This window comes from Colletotrichum jinshuiense, chromosome 5, assembly GCF_051148585.1.
Source record: "Colletotrichum jinshuiense chromosome 5, complete sequence".
Taxonomy (NCBI): Eukaryota; Fungi; Ascomycota; class Sordariomycetes; order Glomerellales; family Glomerellaceae; genus Colletotrichum; species Colletotrichum jinshuiense.
Window position 1 is genome coordinate 2,670,495 of NC_139312.1, and position 18,899 is coordinate 2,689,393.

General features: G+C 50.3%; 3 protein-coding genes across 3 annotated transcripts; 1 reads left to right on the top strand and 2 right to left on the bottom strand.

Annotated features, from left to right (window-relative positions):
* Positions 1-30: 30 nt before the first annotated feature.
* Positions 31-2,603, bottom strand: EsH8_V_000673 (uncharacterized protein; the record flags this gene model as incomplete). Its single annotated transcript, XM_083273189.1, has 7 exons — positions 31-448; positions 587-1,290; positions 1,380-1,648; positions 1,729-1,929; positions 1,994-2,244; positions 2,340-2,443; positions 2,508-2,603. The coding sequence occupies 7 exons, from the start codon at positions 2,601-2,603 to the stop codon at positions 31-33; spliced, it is 2,043 nt and encodes a 680-aa protein (XP_083125904.1).
* Positions 2,604-5,674: 3,071 nt separating this feature from the next.
* EsH8_V_000674 (concanavalin A-like lectin/glucanase domain-containing protein) lies at positions 5,675-6,232 on the bottom strand (the record flags this gene model as incomplete). The annotated part of the gene is made up of 1 exon (XM_083273190.1): positions 5,675-6,232. The coding sequence occupies one exon, from the start codon at positions 6,230-6,232 to the stop codon at positions 5,675-5,677; it is 558 nt and encodes a 185-aa protein (XP_083125905.1).
* Positions 6,233-11,181: 4,949 nt separating this feature from the next.
* On the top strand, positions 11,182-12,394 carry EsH8_V_000675 (uncharacterized protein; the record flags this gene model as incomplete). The annotated part of the gene is made up of 3 exons (XM_083273191.1): positions 11,182-11,539; positions 11,604-11,984; positions 12,042-12,394. 3 exons carry the CDS (start codon positions 11,182-11,184, stop codon positions 12,392-12,394), a joined length of 1,092 nt encoding a protein of 363 aa, XP_083125906.1.
* Positions 12,395-18,899: the final 6,505 nt, after the last annotated feature.

The following is an 18,899-nucleotide window of genomic DNA, read 5'->3' on the forward strand; positions in this document are numbered from 1 at the left end:
TCTGACAGTACATCAACCTGATTCTCAGATCTATAGGGACAGGTAGTCATCGTCCTGCTCCGGATCGCCGTCTGCGCCAGTCGGGAGGCGCCAGTCGGTCATCTGCAGGAACCCGGCCGAGAGCCATTCGTGGCTGCCAAGCGAGATTTCCTCCCAGCCGCCGAGCTCCAGGTCGGACAGCGACAGAGTGGGCACGGGGTCCGCGACACCTCCGCCGCCGCCGCCGGCATCCGACGGGCTCTGCGCGACCGCGGACGAGGCGACGCCGTACAGGGCCCTGATGATGTGGTACGACGCCACGCTCTGGTGGTTCGCGTCGTACCTCTCGAAGAAAGAGAGCACCATCGCGATGAGCTCGAGGTCCCGGACCGACTGGACCGACGACTTGTTCTCGAGGATGTTGACGAAGAGGATGTCGACGCACCACGCGACCTGGTAGAGGAGGTATCTGACTTCATGTTAGATTGCGCGAGCAAGGCACGCGAGACACAATCACAAACGGGGAGACGGAGAGAAAAGGGGGGAATCCAAAAAAGATGAAGATTAAACGGGGGAAAACGGGGGAAAACGGGGGAGGGCTGCATACATGGTAAAGGGGTGCTGCAGCTGGTGGTAGTTGAGGAGCGAGATGGCGCCGCGCGCCGCGTTGACGCACACGGCGACGCTGGGGCCGCGCAGGCTCTCGGCGTCCCGGTCCTGCAGCCGGAACGCGGCCGAGTGCACGGCGACGACGAGCTGGAAGTAGACAAAGTGCAGCCCGCTCAGGCTCATCATGCGGCTGTAGTCGGCGTCGACGAGGCCGGTCGGCGGCGCCGCCGCCGCCGGGCGGATCATCTCGGGGATGCCGGCGCGCCACTCCTGCAGCTCGGCGTCGAGCGCCGCGATCTCGGCCTCGAGCGCCGGGTCCGTCATCTTCGTCGTCGCCGGGCCCCCGAAGTACAGCCTCGCGCAGATGCGCCCCTGGATCCGGGACAGCACGAGCTGCTGGCGGAAGTAGTTCAGGGCGACGTCGCCCGGGTAGAAGAAGACGCCGTAGCCGTCCGCGGGGTGCTCCTCCGGCAGGTCGAGGAGGAGGTCGTCGGCGATGAGCGGGGGCTTGCCGATGCGCAGCATGAGGTCGTGGTCCAGCACGTACGCCTGCCAGAACAGGCGCCGCCGGTGCAGGATCTCGGGCCCGGGCAGCGAGGGGTGGTCCCCGTGGTGGTAGCCCGAGAGGAGGATGAGCTGGGTCGCGACGGCGAGGATAGAGACGGCGATGTGGTTCTCGGCCGTGAAGACGAAGTAGAATGTCTGCCGCGGCGTCAGTTTTTCTCAATAACGCCCCGGTTGCGCAGGGGGTGGGGGGATTCCGGGGGGGAGGGGGTGAGGGGGGGGGTTACTAATGATAGGAGGGCGCCTATTGTAAGCGGGCTCGGCGTCTGCATTATGGCGCTGGGGATGAGGGACAGGGCGTTGTGCAGGTACTTCTCGTACTCGCCGGTCTGGTTCACCCAGTCGCGCTTGCGGAGCGAGTGTAGGAGGATGACGTTCAGCGCCATCTTCCAGCCGGAGCCCTGGGGCGACCGGCCGTAGATGTAGGCCTGGACCGCGGCCCGGACCTCGGACTCTTGGAACAGCTTGATGTCGTGGTTCATTGTGAGGAAGAAGTCTGGGGCGACGGCCATGATCAGCTGGCTGTCTTGGGCGATTGCATTGAGAGGGGCGGGAACGTAAAAGCCCAACACATACTGTTCATGCATTCCATGATGACATTGTTTGGCGGGAAAGGGTGATTGTTGAAGGAGGATTCGAGGTCGAGGCCGAGGCTTCTCTGGGACGGTATCCGGCGTATCTTCTGCAAGAGGCCTAGTACTGCGCTTGAGAACCTTCTGTCGCCCACCAAGGAATCGATCTTCTTGATTCCCTCTGCCGAGAAGAGCGAACATGAACCTTTTGAGCAACATCAGCGAAACATGAACCTTTACCATGAGATGGCCAGGGCCAAGAAGCTCACCGGCAGTTCCTATGGTGGCTTCGGACGCCGCCCCGGAATAGTAGGGCTTCCTCGGCGAACTCGGGCTTGGGGAAAATGACATTGAGGTGCCGCCGACCGACGATGACTGGGCGTCCGACGGCCCAGTCGAAGAAGCATGAGATGACGGGGAGGACGGGCTCGGCTGCGTTACTAGAGAAGGCTGTGGCCGTTGGAGCTCCTGTACTAGACGTTCCATCTGCGCCAGCCTGTCGACGACGTGTTCGTACAGTCTATCGTACGCAAAAGGAATGATTTGTTAGAAAAATGACGACGGCTTTCTGCACTTGACGTCTTTGACGGCCAAGGCAGTCTTTTGGGTCCCTACCTTTTGTCTTTCCTCTGGGCATTCTTTTTCCTTTCTGGCCAGACGCAATCATCCGCGTACTTCTCACACCCGGAGCATATCGGCCTCCTGTGGTCGCACTTGATCTAAATGTCATGTCCGGTCAGCACTTGGCCAATTAAACTTGGGCAGCACGGCCGGGGGCCTCGCCTTTCGGCGTCGGCACGCCACGCAAGACAGAGACGGAGGAGGCCTTGACCCCGACCGATGGGCCGGGGACGGCGGCTGCATCTCTGGGGACTGCATCAGGGGCGACCGGGGACGGGTACGAAATGCTTTCTATTCGCGCAACGCAGGACGTCTCTTCCGCGGAGAGGACTCGAAGTTGAAGAATTTCCGGCGATACAGCAGTGGTCGGACAATGAAGCGGAGGATCTGGACATGCGAAAAGTTCCAAGATGCCCGGCCGCCTATCACGGTGTTGGCTCCTCGGACGGAAAAGAAAAATGTCCGGCGCTAGGTGGATGGGGTGGCCGTAAACGGAAACATTCTGAGTTCCGCTTCGGGGAGCGTACACAGACAGTAGCGAAAAAACAAGTGAGCTCGTTCCCATGAACTTTGCTGGGTCATCCCACCGGCTTAGCAAATCCTATTGTGTGTAGTGAGGTAGCGAGCTCGTCTTGCCTTGGGTGCGTTGCGTTGTCTATTTCGGCGCATTGCAAAGAGGCATTGCGAGAAGACCGTGTTAACCGACTTTTCGGCTTCGTTGCTGTTCGCACGGGTTACAGAAGACTTCGTCACGTGGGCAATCACCACGGGATAAGTCATGATTTCGTCCTGGCATTGGCTTCCTAATTGTTCGAGAACAGCGAAAAGGCAAAATGCAGCGAGTACACAGCTTCGTCCAAGCGTAGTCACATTTTGGCTTTCTCAGCGTTGCAACCTGAAGCAGACTCTGATGACTGAGAGCCTTCGCCAGTACCCTGTAGTTTTCCTGCCTCCTCCATTGCTTTGATCGATGCCATCTTCTGGGCGATTTGCTCCGTCATGTACTTGTCCGTCGCCATTTTGATCTCGCCGTCGACTTCAATCACGTTGCCCCCATATCTGGTAAAGAGCGCCGTGTCGGGGTACTTCTTGGCCTCGGAGTAGAGCTCTTCCCAGGTTGTAACTATAACGGCGGAGGCCGGGAGTTCGACGGTGTAGTGGTCAACTGACATGGTTGCCGGCTGGCAGGCCAAGAGATAAAGTCAGCCCTGTCGGAACCCAAGAGAGACGGAATAGGGGCAAAGGACAAAAAGTGAGCCTGTCTCTTGCGTGGAAGGTTTGGCGTTAAGCTTACAGTAGGCGTTGTATACTTGCTAGGTTCAATTATGGAGAAGTCGTTCGGGTCTTCTGGCGGAAATTTGGCGCGTGGGCGGATATAATGAGACCAGTCGACGATAGAGCAACTTGACGCGAATCCGGTGTGAACAGGCTGGCTGCTCACCAGCCGACTTATTTTATTCCCCCTCGAGAAGTAAGTACTAGTCCCAAAGCGAGACGTGCGAAGACGTGGCAGTGTTGTGCCATTAAAAATAGGAGCTTCGACCGCATGACCGCTTAGGACACTGAAAAAAAAAGCATGCGATTCGTTGGCGACTGACGTAATGGGCTCATAAACAAGGAAATAATCGACGGTGACGCTCACCAGGCATCCAAATAGATGCGCCGTGATGAGGCAAACTTGTTGAAGGCCCACCCTGACTGCTCTAGGCAGACACGAACATGCATGCTTTGATGGAAAAGCAACCCGTCGGTCGGCCCATTTCCCGGAAAATTACCACCGTGTTCGTGCGTTGTAGTCAGGTTTAAACTGAGCGCCACTTGTTCCTATAAATTACGTCGATAGTGGTTATACTAAACTGCCAACGAAACATCATTCAAGAACTTGATGTTGCCAAGAAGGTGTAATGATAAAGACTAGCTATTGATCTCCGATGACAGAAGCACAGTCTACGTACTATTTGAGATATTCCGACTCTAGGGCGTTTTGCTAAGAGATTTTTGTAAAAGAAAGTAGTGGCCGAGTCTGACTGGCAAGCACCTAGGGCAGCTCAGCCTCAGTGTGGTGCAGAAATTCAGCCTAGGTGTCCCTGTTGGAATCACAGGGTATCTGTTGTACACAACAGGACTGCCCGTATGGGCTGGAGCTCGCCGAATATCTATGGTATATTCGGAAGCTGTAAATCGGTATGTAGAAGGGGAAGTAGAAGGTTGGCAGCGGCAGCAGCGGAAGTGTAGATATAGCTGTTGGCAGCCCGGAGACGTAATCTCCGGGCTCCGCTGCTGCGGCGGCTGCCGCGGCCGGCGGTCGGCAGCTGCTGCTGACCGCCCACCCGTATTCTGGTCACGTAATCCAACAGTCCCTTCCTCCTTGCTAAACTATCCAACTTCCACCTCCGTGTGCGGCTAGGTAAATTACGATAAAATCTCATTACCAGAGTCAAGAGATAATACAGATAACCAAGTGTTTAGTAAACTCAGATAAAAGAGATTAAGAGGTGAAGCATATCTTAGAAGATGAGTATGCCCGCCTTACTGGCGGAGGATAAGGAGGCTGCATAGGGCCGGCCCGAGCTTAAACATGCTATATAGTTGCTACTAGTCGTGCTAGTGGTTCACATATACCTAGATAACATTTGCTTAAACAATTTATTCTAGAGATACACTCACAAAAGTGGCCAAAGAAGCCATTACTCTTGACTCCCAAGCCTCGCTCCCCTACCTCTCTCGTCTGTCACTGAACAGAGTTACACTCCATCGTCTCTTTAGATATATCACAATGCTAGGGTCAAGCTTTACGTTTCTCTGTTCTCAATTGATTACATTCATTGCTCAGTATTATAAACATTCGCGCCGGCCTGTTTCTACGTACACCTTGCTGTATATTCATGGTTTTACTCGTGCGCCTTGTTGTCGGAATGAAACCCAATCAGTTAGAAAATATACCCTTATAGCCCAACCAGCTACAAGTGGTAGATGCAGTCTCTGGATGAATCGCGCAACTGGTAAGGCGTTTACCGTTAAGAAGTGGCTCGGCGTCATAATAGTAGGCGTTTGACAACGACGCAGCCTTGCCGTTCTCAGCGACAGCTTTGATATTCGTAAATTTCAATTCGCCAAAATCGGGATATAGATCCTCATGGGATTTTTCAGACATGAATGTTTCGACAACCCATTCGGCAGTGTTGGTGCACAGTGTACCATTTGCAGGCGCAGTCAGGCTCTTCACAAACCTAGAAGCATAGTGTCAGCATTTACCTTCAAGTCAACCCCATAGGATTACAACAAGGCAATAGTCTTTGTGATAGTCTCTCACAAGGGCATTGTATTACTTACTTTTTACCTTGCGTCAAGTTCTCCCAAGTGTAGGTGCCAGTGTTGTTGTTTTTCTGCGTCACCGTCATTCGCACGTGGTCGCCAATGTTTGTGAGTATATTCTCCGTGTCATCGAGGAACACGGGCCCATCGGGATACCATTCGTAGAAGGCGAAAACGCCAAAGTCGCCTTGCGGGTCATAGAGGTAGTAATACCCTCCCTGTATCAGACCAGTCGGGCCTGATACGTCGCAGAAATCGTCATATCCAGAGATGCCCACCCAGACGGACGAGGAATAGGTCGACTTGGGATCATACCCATATGGGAAAGTGATGTTCGGAATGATCACCTCGGCAGTAACCGACTGATAACGATTGTCTGTCACAGCACCACCAGACCAGTTTCTGCTGCGGGACCGGTTGTTCGTTCGGCTTTGAAGTGTCTGGACTTTATCGCGTGAAGCTTCCCGTCGCTCAATTGCCAACCGATAGGCCTCCTTGGCCACAGAGACATCTAGTGCAGCGATGGCAGAGAGTCCTGCTCCAAGGAGAAGAAGTGTTCCAGAAATTTTCATGGCGAGTAACGTGGACAGAGTATAGCGATATGTCTTCCAGAAGTGGTCTCTATATCACCGTAAGAAGTTGTACCCAGACTAAGTTTTATACATGTTGGTTGCAAACATAAGCCGGTGTTGCCGGTTGAAGTCTGTTACGAGCAGTTCGTATAGAGAGAGCAATTTCATTATCCCGCCGGGTGCAAATTAACGCCATGCTTGTTTTCTCCAGTATTTCTCCAAATATACTTGCGTTTAACTTTCTCTTTTAGACCAGACTGCCTGAACAGTGAATTTGACTAGTATTCTCCCCACCTTGGCAAAAATGGCGCACCCGATGGGGTAGACTATTGCAATGGAAAGAAAGCTTAATTTTGAGGCTACAGGATAACATCACAGCGCTAGCGTTGCTCGTATCAGCGACCAGACTCTGTCAGAGGCCGGTGGAAGACAACAAATCTGTAGTGACTGAATGAATCAATTGCACTTCATCATTACCAGATTCATCTCGTTTCTACCGTCGAATATCCAACAGCATATACTTGGGCGACAAGCATGAGAGTGACTTTAACCCGCTTCCGGTATTGCATCAATGCGTCCTATAATGATGGGTCTATCGACATGGCTTGTTCCGAAATATCCGGGAACACAATACTTCGTGGCCAAGCAAGCCACTCCTCCCATTCGGGACCGAGATACTGGCAGATGAGATTCAAGAGATATACCCCTGAATCGCCTATCTGCCACAAATCGCGAGCCAGATGCAGGATGGCCGCATAGTGTCCGAGAATCGCCAATGCCTCGGGCCTTCGCTCAGCTATCATCTGGGTAAAGCTATCAGACACCAGCAGAGACCAAGAAAATATGATTTGAATCATGTGCTTCCGCCCCGTGAATATCCGTGTTTCCAAGTCGTCCACTGCAATTTGAACGAGTTCCACGGCTTGGAGACAGTCTTCCTTTGAATCTTGTGGAAGACTCGACGAAGCTGTAATCAAGTGCAGTATGCCATCACAGTCGTTGCCAACACTTTTTAGGCGGCTGAGCCCCAAACCCCAGGATATTAGACTGCTAATTTCAGAGCCATTCAGCAATGGCCAAGAGCGCTGGACAATTGTTCTGACCCCTCGGCGTATTCTGGAGAAGTTGACGTAGTAGCCGATGAATGTATCCATGTCAGGACTGCGGAATGCGAGAGTGTCGATGCAGAGATGACGGCCCATGATGGACGAAAATAGAACCAATGAGGTGCAGGTCGACTCATCGATTCGGGGTTTCTGCGCGTTGAAGATCGAGATTGCCTGTGTTTGCAGCTGCACTGCTTGATGGTGGTATTCATCGGCCTGCGTTGGCTCGGTCATAGAGAGGCGCCGAGCAGATATAGCCATCACCTCGTACAAGAGGTAGGGAGCCTCGAGGCTGGTTTTGAGAACTATTTCGTTGTCATGTTTGCGGTTCCTCTCATCAAGCTCAGGTACGACCATATCCAACGAGAAGTTGAGGAGCAGTTTCATGTGGCCTATGTTAACGGTTGCGTCTGCTAATTGCGAAGAGGCTTGCCCATGGTCGCCGCCAGTATGACTTATGAACTGGGATATGTCTGGAATCAGGATGGCAGCGGGGCTTCGTCCGCTTAGCCCGGCCGGTGACCCGGCTGATGTGTCCAGATTCGGTGTTGTGGCTACTGATGAGCTTTCCGGTGTGTTATCTTCGCCGCTAAAGCTAAGAAGCCTGGAAGACTTGAGTTCCGCAGCGTATGGGAAAACGCATTCGCGGTCCACCATGGTACAGTTTACACATCTTGGACGGGTCTCGTCGCACTGTTCATTTTGTCGGCGCAGACTCCCGTCAGCTTTCGGTCCCCAATGCCAGCGTTTCAAGTGCCAATACGCGGAAGTCGGCATCATTGGCTTACCTTCATGTGGCGCCGTTTGCACTCGGCACATCCCTTACGGGACTTCTTGTGAGACCGTCGGTACATCATTCGCCACAAGCAACACTGACATCAATTCTCTGCCAGGCTTTGAATGGCGATTGATCTCGTCGAGGCTGAGAATTTCGAAGAAACCCAAGACCCCACTACCAGGGAGGAAAGTATTACTTTTTGGCTGACGTAGTGTGAAGATGAGTAGAAAGAATACTGTCTGAATTGTCAGTTGGCGGGCTCGATTGACCTAAGAACAAGCTTTTGAGCCATCGATTTGCTGGGATGCACATGTTCAAGCATAATCCCCCTGAGGTCTACTAAGCCATAACGCCTTACGTACGTGCCCTGCCGCACCGCATACCTCAAGCCACGCCCGGTTCCATTGTTGATCAAGGGTGATCAGATAGTCCACCCCTGAGAATCGTAGCTTGAGTGCGAAGTGCGAATACGCGTATTTGTAAAAACCGAGCCAATGACCAGTGAAATCAGATTTAGCTCCGCCACAAGTACGCGTATTCGCGGTAACCTCGGAGCTTCTTCCCATCTACTACCGTGTTCGTCAAACTAACTAACCCAAGTAAATAGAGGCCGCCATTTATCATCAGTTTGGTAGGTGCTTTCTTTCGCTGAAGCAACGGAACCTCATCCAGCACCCTCACACTAACAGAGATGCAAACGCAATAAGGTGATCATTTGAACCTCATCGAAGGTGTATCGGACATCCCGTTTCAAGTGTACACGATCCGCCGGTCTCAAAAGTTTCCAGTCTCGCACACTGGCTTGCAAGTGAAGTTTGGTCACCTTTTGTCCATGTTATTTCAGAGCGACTTTCGGAACTCTGAGTCTATTAAACAACAAATCATCTTTCAGATGCATGATGCAAGGTTTGGGCAACCAAAAAAAATTGGAATAACACAAGTCCTATCCAGATCGTCGTTGTCACTCTCAAGGATGTCCTCGTTACGGCGGAAGAGTATAAAAGTTCCGACAGTTACTCTAGAGAATGTTGCAAACGGAAACGAATGCCTTGCATTGATATGTCTTGCAGCCGGGCAATTAATTAAAAATATCATCAGTGGTAGAGCTAATGGAAACTTCTGTCACCGCTCCAATACTGAAGTGGTACAGGATGGATGGATGGTTGCAGAACAACAAAACACATCCAAATACTACCACGCACCTGAGATTCCGCCTACTGCAAAGTTACTATTCATATCTAAAGCTACATAAGTGATTATAGTAGTTCTTTAGGCCTGATAAGGCTTATTTCAAACATATATCCCCACTTATGAGCAATACGGCGAGGATCGAGTATTTTAACTTACTGCTCAGTGGTCACCTGCGTAGGTGTCAAAGACCCGGAATACAACGCCAGAATCAGTGGAATAGCGGTGTGTACGAATTGAGGACATATGTAGGGGATATGGGAGCATGTAAATTGTAGGGCGAGTATAAGAAGACCCGGTTGCCCCAACCTATAGAGAAGGACATATTTCAATGATAGGTGTTGGAATCACAGGTTACCCGTACGGGAGTAATCGAACATAATCAAAGGATCAAAACTGGTACTGTATTCTTCTGTTGTCTTGTGTGTAGAAGAGTAGGTAGGTTGGTAGCAGCAGCAGTAGTGAAGATATCACTATTGCCAGCCCGGAGGTTGGATCTCCGGGTTCCGCTGCCGCGGTCGGCTGCTGCTGCTGGCCAGCTCCCTGTATTCTGGCTGAGTAATCCAACAATAGGCTTGTAATCACTAGCTCTACGGATGAAGTTACTAAGCTCTTTAATTTGCTTACAACCGACTGCTGACAATCTGAAATCTCTATTACCCGTAGGAATGCAGACCGTTGCAGTTTTACGTGCGCGCAAGCGGTGGAGATGACCACTGAGCAACAAGACAATCGCTGGATCTTTCGCGTACTGCTCAGAAAGTATGAGTACCTGGTCATAATAAGCCTGATTAGGCATATCCTGAATAGATTTTTTTTTATTTTTTTTTTGCTCTGCGGACGGAAAGCTACTCCATTGTAGGCGGGGCCTAGGGTGCGTGACAGCAAGGGGTGTGCTGTGATGTTTCGCGCCCATTCTGTTCCACTTCAGTATATAAGTACCTGCCGATTTCAGTATTGAGTGTGCACCAATACGGCCAGTGTCCAATGGGACATGGGAGACCGAGCTGACCCTGACGGGGCGCCAATCATACCACGACCGAAAGGGACTAGCTGGTTTCTCGAAGTTACGAAGGATGCGTCCAGTTATACGATAGCTGCAGTACAGTCGCTATCCTCACTGCCACACACTATTTCACTAGCCAACTTCCGATACGACTTGTAGAGGGCGGAAATTTGATGGGTAGCCCCTTCGCAGCCTTTTGCTTTGACGAAATCCAACATCGTCCCATTAGTTGAAATGAAATTGGCATACCTAGGTAGTCTATAGATAGACGTCAGGTGCGGGGGGACTGTGGCGCAGCACCAACGCTGTCACTATCCTTGACGAGGAGCCAACGACAGATGGGCTTGATCACCTCAACGGAAATTGACACATCGCATTCTCGTGTCTACACTGTTGGAATCACAGGGTATCTATTGTATACAACAGGACTGCCCGTATGGGCTGGAGCTCGCCGAATATCAATATGGTATATTCGGAAGCTGTAAATCGGTATGTAGAAGAGAAAGTAGAAGGTTGGCAGCGGCAGCAGCGGAAGTGTAGATATAGCTGTTGGCAGCCTGGAGACGTAATCTCCGGGCTCTGCTGCTGCGGCCGCTGCCTGTATTCTGGTCACGTAATCCAACATACACCTCAATCTGTCCGCAATTCCTGGCGAACTATACCGGGTCTCCCCTTTCCCCTTTCTCCCTTTTCACAGGCTCAACAACCGCTACTACTCTTGAAGGGTCGCTAAGTGATATATTGTCATTCAACTACCAGTGACATTAGTCGTTTCCTACACAAATCACCATCAACATTGAATTGTTTTCGCTTCTCGTTTTTTCTGGCCATTAAGCATACACCGAGGAAACTCGGCCCAACGCATCCAATAATGTCCAGCAGTGCGAAGGGGGATTATGTTATCCAGATCCCGAAGAGTCTTCACACCGACACCGACTCAAAATCTTTCGCGGGTTACTCTTCACTTGTGCCCTCCAGCCGCCCTGGCAATGCGTCAACCGGACCGGACCGAACCGAGAACAGCAGCGTCTTATCCATTGTCGCGTACTGCTTGTCGTCAATAAGCATGACAGTTGTCAACAAATACGTCGTTTCGGGTAGCTCGTGGAATCTCACCTTCTTCTACCTCGCTATCCAGACCATAGTATCCACCACAGCTATCGTCGCGGCTAAAAAGTTGCAGCTGCTCAATACTCTTGCTCCCATTGATGCAGCAAAGGCGAAAAAATGTACGGTGGCGTGTTCTTTATCATGCTATAAAAACTAACAGCTAGTTTTCTCACCCCCCTTCAGGGTTTCCAATTTCTCTACTCCTCGTGGGCATGATTTACACTGGCAACAAAGCTCTGCAGTTTCTGTCCGTTCCGGTCTATACGATATTCAAAAACTTGACCATCATTGTCATTGCGTACGGCGAGGTGCTGTGGTTTGGAGGCAAGGTCACACCAATGGCTTTACTTTCCTTCGGCCTAATGGTCTTAAGCTCGATCATTGCAATGTGGGCCGATGAGCGAAATGTAAATGACGAATCTTTCAGCATCGGCGACCCGACGACTGCTTTGTCGACTCTCCACACTGGGTACACCTGGATGGGCCTCAATGTTCTCTGCAGCGCCTTTTATCTTCTCTCTATGCGCAAGTTTATCAAGAGAATGAATTTCAGTGACTGGGACAGTATGTCCATTCGCCTTCCTTGCTAGTTTATAACTTACTAATTTGGGATATCTGCAGCTATGTTTTACAACAATCTGCTTACTATTCCTGTCCTGCTTGTTTGTTCCCTTGTCACAGAAGACTGGTCGATTGCCAACCTCGCGAAAAACTTCCCTGAGACATCCCGGAACAAAGCCATGGTTGGCATGATATATTCAGGATTGGCTGCTGTTTTTATTTCGTATAGCTCTGCGTGGTGCATTCGGGTTACTTCGTCAACGACGTACTCAATGGTGGGCGCTCTCAACAAACTGCCCATCGCTGTCAGTGGCTTGCTCTTCTTTTCTGCCCCTGTGACAGTGGGCAGCGTGTCAGCGATAGCGATTGGTTTTGTCAGTGGCATTGTCTACTCCTGGTCGCGAATAGGTTGATCGCCGTCAGCGAACACAGACTTCGGGTACTATTACCTACAAGCCGATCGGATACGGACCCGTCTAGCATTAAGCACGATTGGGAGAGGCACAGGCACTGTGAACAGCTCCGCGAATGATCCGTTGTGGCTGATATCGAGAGCTGATGTGGAAGTAGCTCCCTCGACTACTTCACTAGGAGGAGTATGGGATTTGGTGAGTCCATCTCCGTGAGCCCTAGAGATGTTGCCGTTATAGGGTGAGAGCATCCAAGTTTGTAATGTAAGATAGGTTTAATACATTTGTGTGAATCTACCATTATCTTTGTGCTTATCCAGACACTCGTTGTTTAAGTCATGGTGGAATATTTAAAGCACAATCATTTTGTTGGATTACGTGACCAGAATACAGGCGGGCGGTCAGCAGCCAGGCTGCCGGCCGCAGCAGCGGAGCCCGGAGATTACGTCTCCGGGCTGCCAACAGCTATATCTACACCTCCGCTGCTGCCGCTGCCAACCTTCTACTTTCCCTTCTACATACCGATTTACAGCTTCCGAATATACCATATTGATATTCGGCGAGCTCCAGCCCATACGGGCAGTCCTGTTGTATACAACAGATACCCTGTGATTCCAACACATTTACTCAACACAAAAAGAAAATTGGGGGAGAGGTATGGTGCCCGGTTTCAAATGCCCGGTTCGGGCTGTGATTATCTAGTACTGTAAGTACTTCAGGATATATATACGCGTAGGAAATGCATACAATTAGCCCGAATTAGAATCACTGAATAGACGAATCCTTGGCATTATCGTTCGTGCCCAAGAGATCGTTAAGAGGATAACTTGTTGTTGGATTACGTGACCAGAATACGGGCAGGCGGTCAGCAGCAGACTGCCGGCCGCAGCAGCGGAGCCCGGAGATTACGTCTCCGGGCTGCCAACAGCTATATCTACACCTCCGCTGCTGCTGCTGCCAACCTTCTACTTTCCCTTCTACATACCGATTTACAGCTTCCGAATATACCATATTGATATTCAGCGAGCTCCAGCCCATACGGGCAGTCCTGTTGTATACAACAGATACCCTATGATTTCAACACTTATCGCCAACCCAACTTTACTGAAGTCAGGGATATGCCACATCTCAATTTTGGTATTCAACATTCAATTACATATGAAGAAATACCTAGTTGCTATTTCGGCTTAAGCAATATTATTCTTGTCTAAAGTTATGCCGAGACGCACCTGCAACTTAATTTGCAAAGTCCCGGCGATTTAAATTCTTTATGCATTCATAGTTTAAATGATTCTACTCGTTGTTTCCTAGGTGACTATCTAATAGCAACATCCGTAGGTATGTCAAGACTAAAACCAAACTCCCTAAGCTGAAGTCGACAAGCCATCTTAAATTCTAGGGTATCGCATTCGAGACGGTCTTGTTGATCAGGGAGGCACCACAGTCTCAACCACTCATCACACTCCATGGCCTTCCAGAAGGCTTTTTGTCTTTCTATTATGTTTTTTGAGAAATCCCAATTCCATAGAAAATGCATTTTGCATGCCCTCCTGTACGTTGTATTGATGTCGTGTAATAGGGGCTGGTTCACACACACTCGATTTGTGCTCCTCCATTGCGAAAACAGAGACAGCATATCTTGAGCAGCGAATAATGGTTGACTGCGCGGCATAATCTTTTGGAAGTTAGCCCATTGCGTCTGCCACTCTTGCTGAATGCCGGAACACGGCAAGATGAGGGACAGAGATGCCCGAGCAGTATCAGATAGACTATCGATTGCCGAGAGAAGATTCGTAGTGAGATCTGCCCAGTCTCTAAGTTCCCTAAGAATTTGAACTTCAGAAAGATCTGGCAGCTCTATCTCTTCTTCTTGACGAAATTGTTTCTCTTCCGAAGGTAAGAGAGACCATATCAGGGCTGCGATTGCTTCAAAAGAATGTATATAGTAGCCTTTAAAGACGAAAATTTGTCGGGGCCTGCCATCTTCCTCGGTGCCAAAAGGCAAGGTGGCTACATTCTTGAGAGAATTTCGTAGAGTGTCAAGCCCTTTATCGCATTGGAACAGCGGTAAAAGTAATCTCTCCATCCTCTGCCAACTTTCCCACATTACCCCTTCCGCGTAATGTCGAGAATGTTTCAAAACAAACGCAATATCCAGGAGTGATTCTCGTGCTTGGAAATCTACTTCTCCTTGCGTGTGTGACTCTGCAAGTTCAACATTGTTTGGAAGCTGCTGCAAGATCCTTTGCAAGTGCTGCGAACAGCTCCTTTCGTCAGACTCTGACAATCTTTCCAGGGAGCGCCTCCAGTTTAGTGTTTCCAGGGACGCTTTCCAATTCAGTCTTTCCGGATGTGGTCTCCAGTCCAATGGAATTGACATTGATTGTTGATCCTGGAATTCTACCATCTCAAAAACCACATCGCAAGCACATACAAGACTGTGAGTGACTTCGTCGTAGTTGGGCCGCAAAATAGCGAATCCTTCAATACCATAGAGCCAGTACAGGCCGTCTTCTACTGAGATTATATTCAACCAACTCGACAATTTCTTGGAACTACAGGGTGCTCTTGGCACCAGTATGACTGCTCGCTGGGTGGATCCGTGTCGGACAAAAGGCTGAAAGTTTCGGCCGCTGCCAAAGGGCTTAAAAGCACTTTTGAAGTTGCAAAGCTTGATTGCAGGAAGGTGAAGGCATGATGTCCGGGAATTTATGTGAATACTGAGGTTTTTGAGCGGTTGGAAGCAGAGACGGTGCGTCTGGATCCCGGCTTTCCATTCAGTTTGCCTCAAGCGTTCTCTTGCTTCTTTTGCAGTACCCGGGTCTCCTGAAATTGCCAGTGACCTGTCTAGAAGACCCCTGATTCTCCAATCAGGTCTAAGAGGCTCAGCAAAATCGGGAACCCAGGTAGGCAGCCGTCTATGCTTTCCCCTATTAATGCCGGCGAAGAGCAGTACTTCTCGGCCGTTGCCACACTTCTGAACTAGAAACGATGCAATACCGATGCTAACCTCCTGGAGTGAGAGACTATAGTCTGCAGCAATGGTACGTTCATCCAAACTTTGAAGCATGCCCAGGAGGGCAAAGATTCGGTCCCTAACGTCGCTACAGAAACATTGGCTGGTCTCGGTCATGAGACCCAGAAGCTCCCATCCAGGATCGTCTGCCCTTTTCCTGTGAAATTGTGTCCAAACTGAAACTGGGAGGCCTCTGGTGATGTGCTCTAATGGCCAAAATGTTGATCTCGATCCGCAGAATATGATCAATGATTTGCTAAGCATGACTTCTTGGACGACCCATAGCCGGTGAAAGAACGCTCGTTGGAATAGAGTTTTGACAGCTTTGATACACTTTTCGCATGCGCCTTCCGTATCGGAATGAACACATTCATACCTGTCTATTGAACGGGAAATGGCATCAAGAGCCATGTCGCTATCTTCAGATGCAGGTCCGAGATAAATTAGTACGCCGGCCGCGTTTGCGTAGATACGTGACATGAGTGCCACCTGGGCAGATCGTTCCTTTTCATCGTCTTGGTTGATACACAACGAGTCGATCCAAATTTTCCGAGGGGCCCCTCCAGAGATCCGTACGCTTCGGAGGGCGTTTTCGCAGTTTCGAGTGATGGGTACAATATCCCAAAATGGCCCAATGAACATTGGCCTGCATCGAGTTGAGTCGCCAGATTCATTTGCCCAAGTGTAGGAAATGGCTTCTGTCACGATAGCCTCATTCTGTCAAGCCTTTTCTTTGGCTGCAGCACTTGGCAGCACACATGTCCCGTGCGCCTGCACGTGACTAGCTCACAGGATCTCTACTTATACGAGCTCTTTGTCGTCTTTTCACTTACAGAGAATACAAGACACTTTTCCCTACAAATCTCTTATGCCCGCTGTGAGCTCTCTCGTCACAGCTTCGTATTGAGCCTGGCCAGAGCCGAGTCTGACATTTGTGAAAGCCCCGTGAAGAAGGCTACCACTGCTGGAAGAATCTAGCTCTAGGAGCCTGATCTCGTCCTTGCTCCAAAATATGGGGTAGCATCTCGAGGGCACGTATGGATTGGTTCCCAAGGCAGTTTGAATGTTGTTAGCTTCTGTGGTGTCATACTGTTTATTTTCCGGAGGTTGAAATGCTGACGAGGAACATTTGTCGTTATTCGAACCTCCTTGGTTTTGGAATGTAGCACTGGTGTTTGAACTGGGGAGGAATGACGGTGATGTTGCATCTGAAGACTCGTCATCTTGCTTATATTCCACGCCGGCCGGCCATCGTAGTTGGTAACGACCGTTGCTATTGTCGGGTGGGGCTTCGGGCATAGAGAGAGCATGTGCAAAAGTGGTGTCGTCGGTGCAACCAACGGCATCGCACAACCTACAGTATGGGAGGCCAGCTACAACCACCACATCTGGCCGCATGCAAGTAGGCTCGTGCCATCTGGACATTGGGGTCGACATTAACAGGAAGTCTGACGAATATGTTGGAACGGGGAGAGGCGATTCTCTAACAGAGAAATGGGTTCGATGTGTTCCTGGACTATGAAGTGAAAAAAAGAAAATAATCTGGTCGTGTTACGGGAATATGTTGAACCCTGGACCTTTATTGAGTCGCGAGGAACTGACGTGGCAGTTCATGAGCAGGCTACGGTGGCAGTGCTACGGGACGCAGGTTTTATTCGCCGTGAGAGCAAAGAAGCTGCATAACCACGCCATAAGCATGGACAGTAATTGGGTTAAAATACAAAAACGATCCAGTCTTCCCCTTCGCCGCCACACAAAAGTTATTTGTGCATATTCTATTTGGCAGTGTTACGGCCCGAATCCCGTTGTTTAGCTTGGCCACCCAAAACGACACCTCTTGAGGCGCAGGGAGGGGGGTAGCGGCAGTTGAGTATACACAATCACAGCAAATACGAACCAATGGTTTGAGATAGAAAAGTACGAGACAGGTTACGGAAGGAGGGGAAACGGTAAAGGGTCATAAATGTTATAGATACAGGATGGGCCTTCTAACCCACAATCTTTGACCCCGCCGCGAAATAAAGGAAGAGCCGAAGCACTCTTCCATGGATCGTTTGCGCCCCTGCCATCATCCTGCGCATCCCTTGGCCACGGTCAGCGATCCGAGAGTAGAGCTTCTGTAACACGTCGCTGACGTTGATACTGGGAACAGTGGCGTGGGTGCTGAATGCTACGCTGGTAAATCCGTATGATTCAGAAGATACGATGGTCAATTTGTATACTTAACAGGAGGCTGTATGATGGCCACAATACCGAGGGATGCTGGAATTACCGAATGGTAAATTACGAAGTTAATTGTTGAAGAGCTATAAGCTAACATATCTGGTAAGGTGAGCCGAGCCTGGACAGGCCTCGATTTGTCCAGAGCAAAAGATTCGTTGTATTGAATAAAACAAGTGGACCTTACGGCATCCAAGTTAGGTTCAGAGTACAGCCAGTTGAGCAAGTGGGTGAGGCGTCCACAGTCACTTGCGCAGCAGAGTGTGGCGTTACCGAAACCTGCTCGCAGCCAATCAGATGTATGCATTTAGGCTGCAGGCACTCACAGAGACCAGCGTGCATGATCCCAAGCTCCTGTAATTGGTTGTCTGGAAGCAGACGAAGGACGGCTTGGATTTTCTGCAGGCATACTTTGTTTGGTGGGGGTGTCGCTTGGGAAAAGAGGGGGCGAAATGCAGCAGCGACCACGTTGGGCAGAAATGCTGTCCTTCTCAGAACGAACTACGCGGACAGCTCTTAGATCTTTTGATGCCTGCCTACCTTGACTTTGCCTTACTTGCTGTTGACCATACGTTTTGATTGGTTTCTATGTTGGTATGGCGGATCCCTTCAGCATCATCGGCGTCATCGGCGTTGCTGGCCAGATAGCTAATGCCGCAATTAAACTTGGGCTGGATTGGAGAGATGCGCCACAAGAGGTTCGAAATTTCATGGACGAACTCGATTCACTCAAGACCATTCTATCCGAGACCAACACCAACATTATTCTTAACCAAGACTTCAAAGATGCTTTCGAAGGACGGCACTCGACATTGCTATCGCACCTTCAGGCTACACCAGCCGGCGTGGCCACCACTATCTTGTTGTCATCTTGCCAAGACGAGCTAAAAGATTTGCTCAAGAAATTAGAAAAGACTTCCCTCGGCCATCGTGTAGGCTGGAGAAGGGCAAAGGAGGCCTTTCTCAGCGATCGCACTCATGGTGCCGTAGTGGATCTGCAACGACGATGTGAGATGCTCAACCGCATGGTTTCGATCGACAGTGCCGCACTCGGTGCGAATACCAACTTGGAAATACGGGCTACAAGAAAGGAATTGCAACAAAAGCATATGGACGAGCACGACAAAATGGTCATCGATTGGCTCAGCCCCATCGACGTTACTGCACAGCTGAGTGACAATCTTGAAAGAAGAGAAGCGGGCACAGGCCAGTGGCTCCTCGATTCGACGAAGTTCCAAACATGGCTTCAGACTCGGGGGCAAAAACTATTCT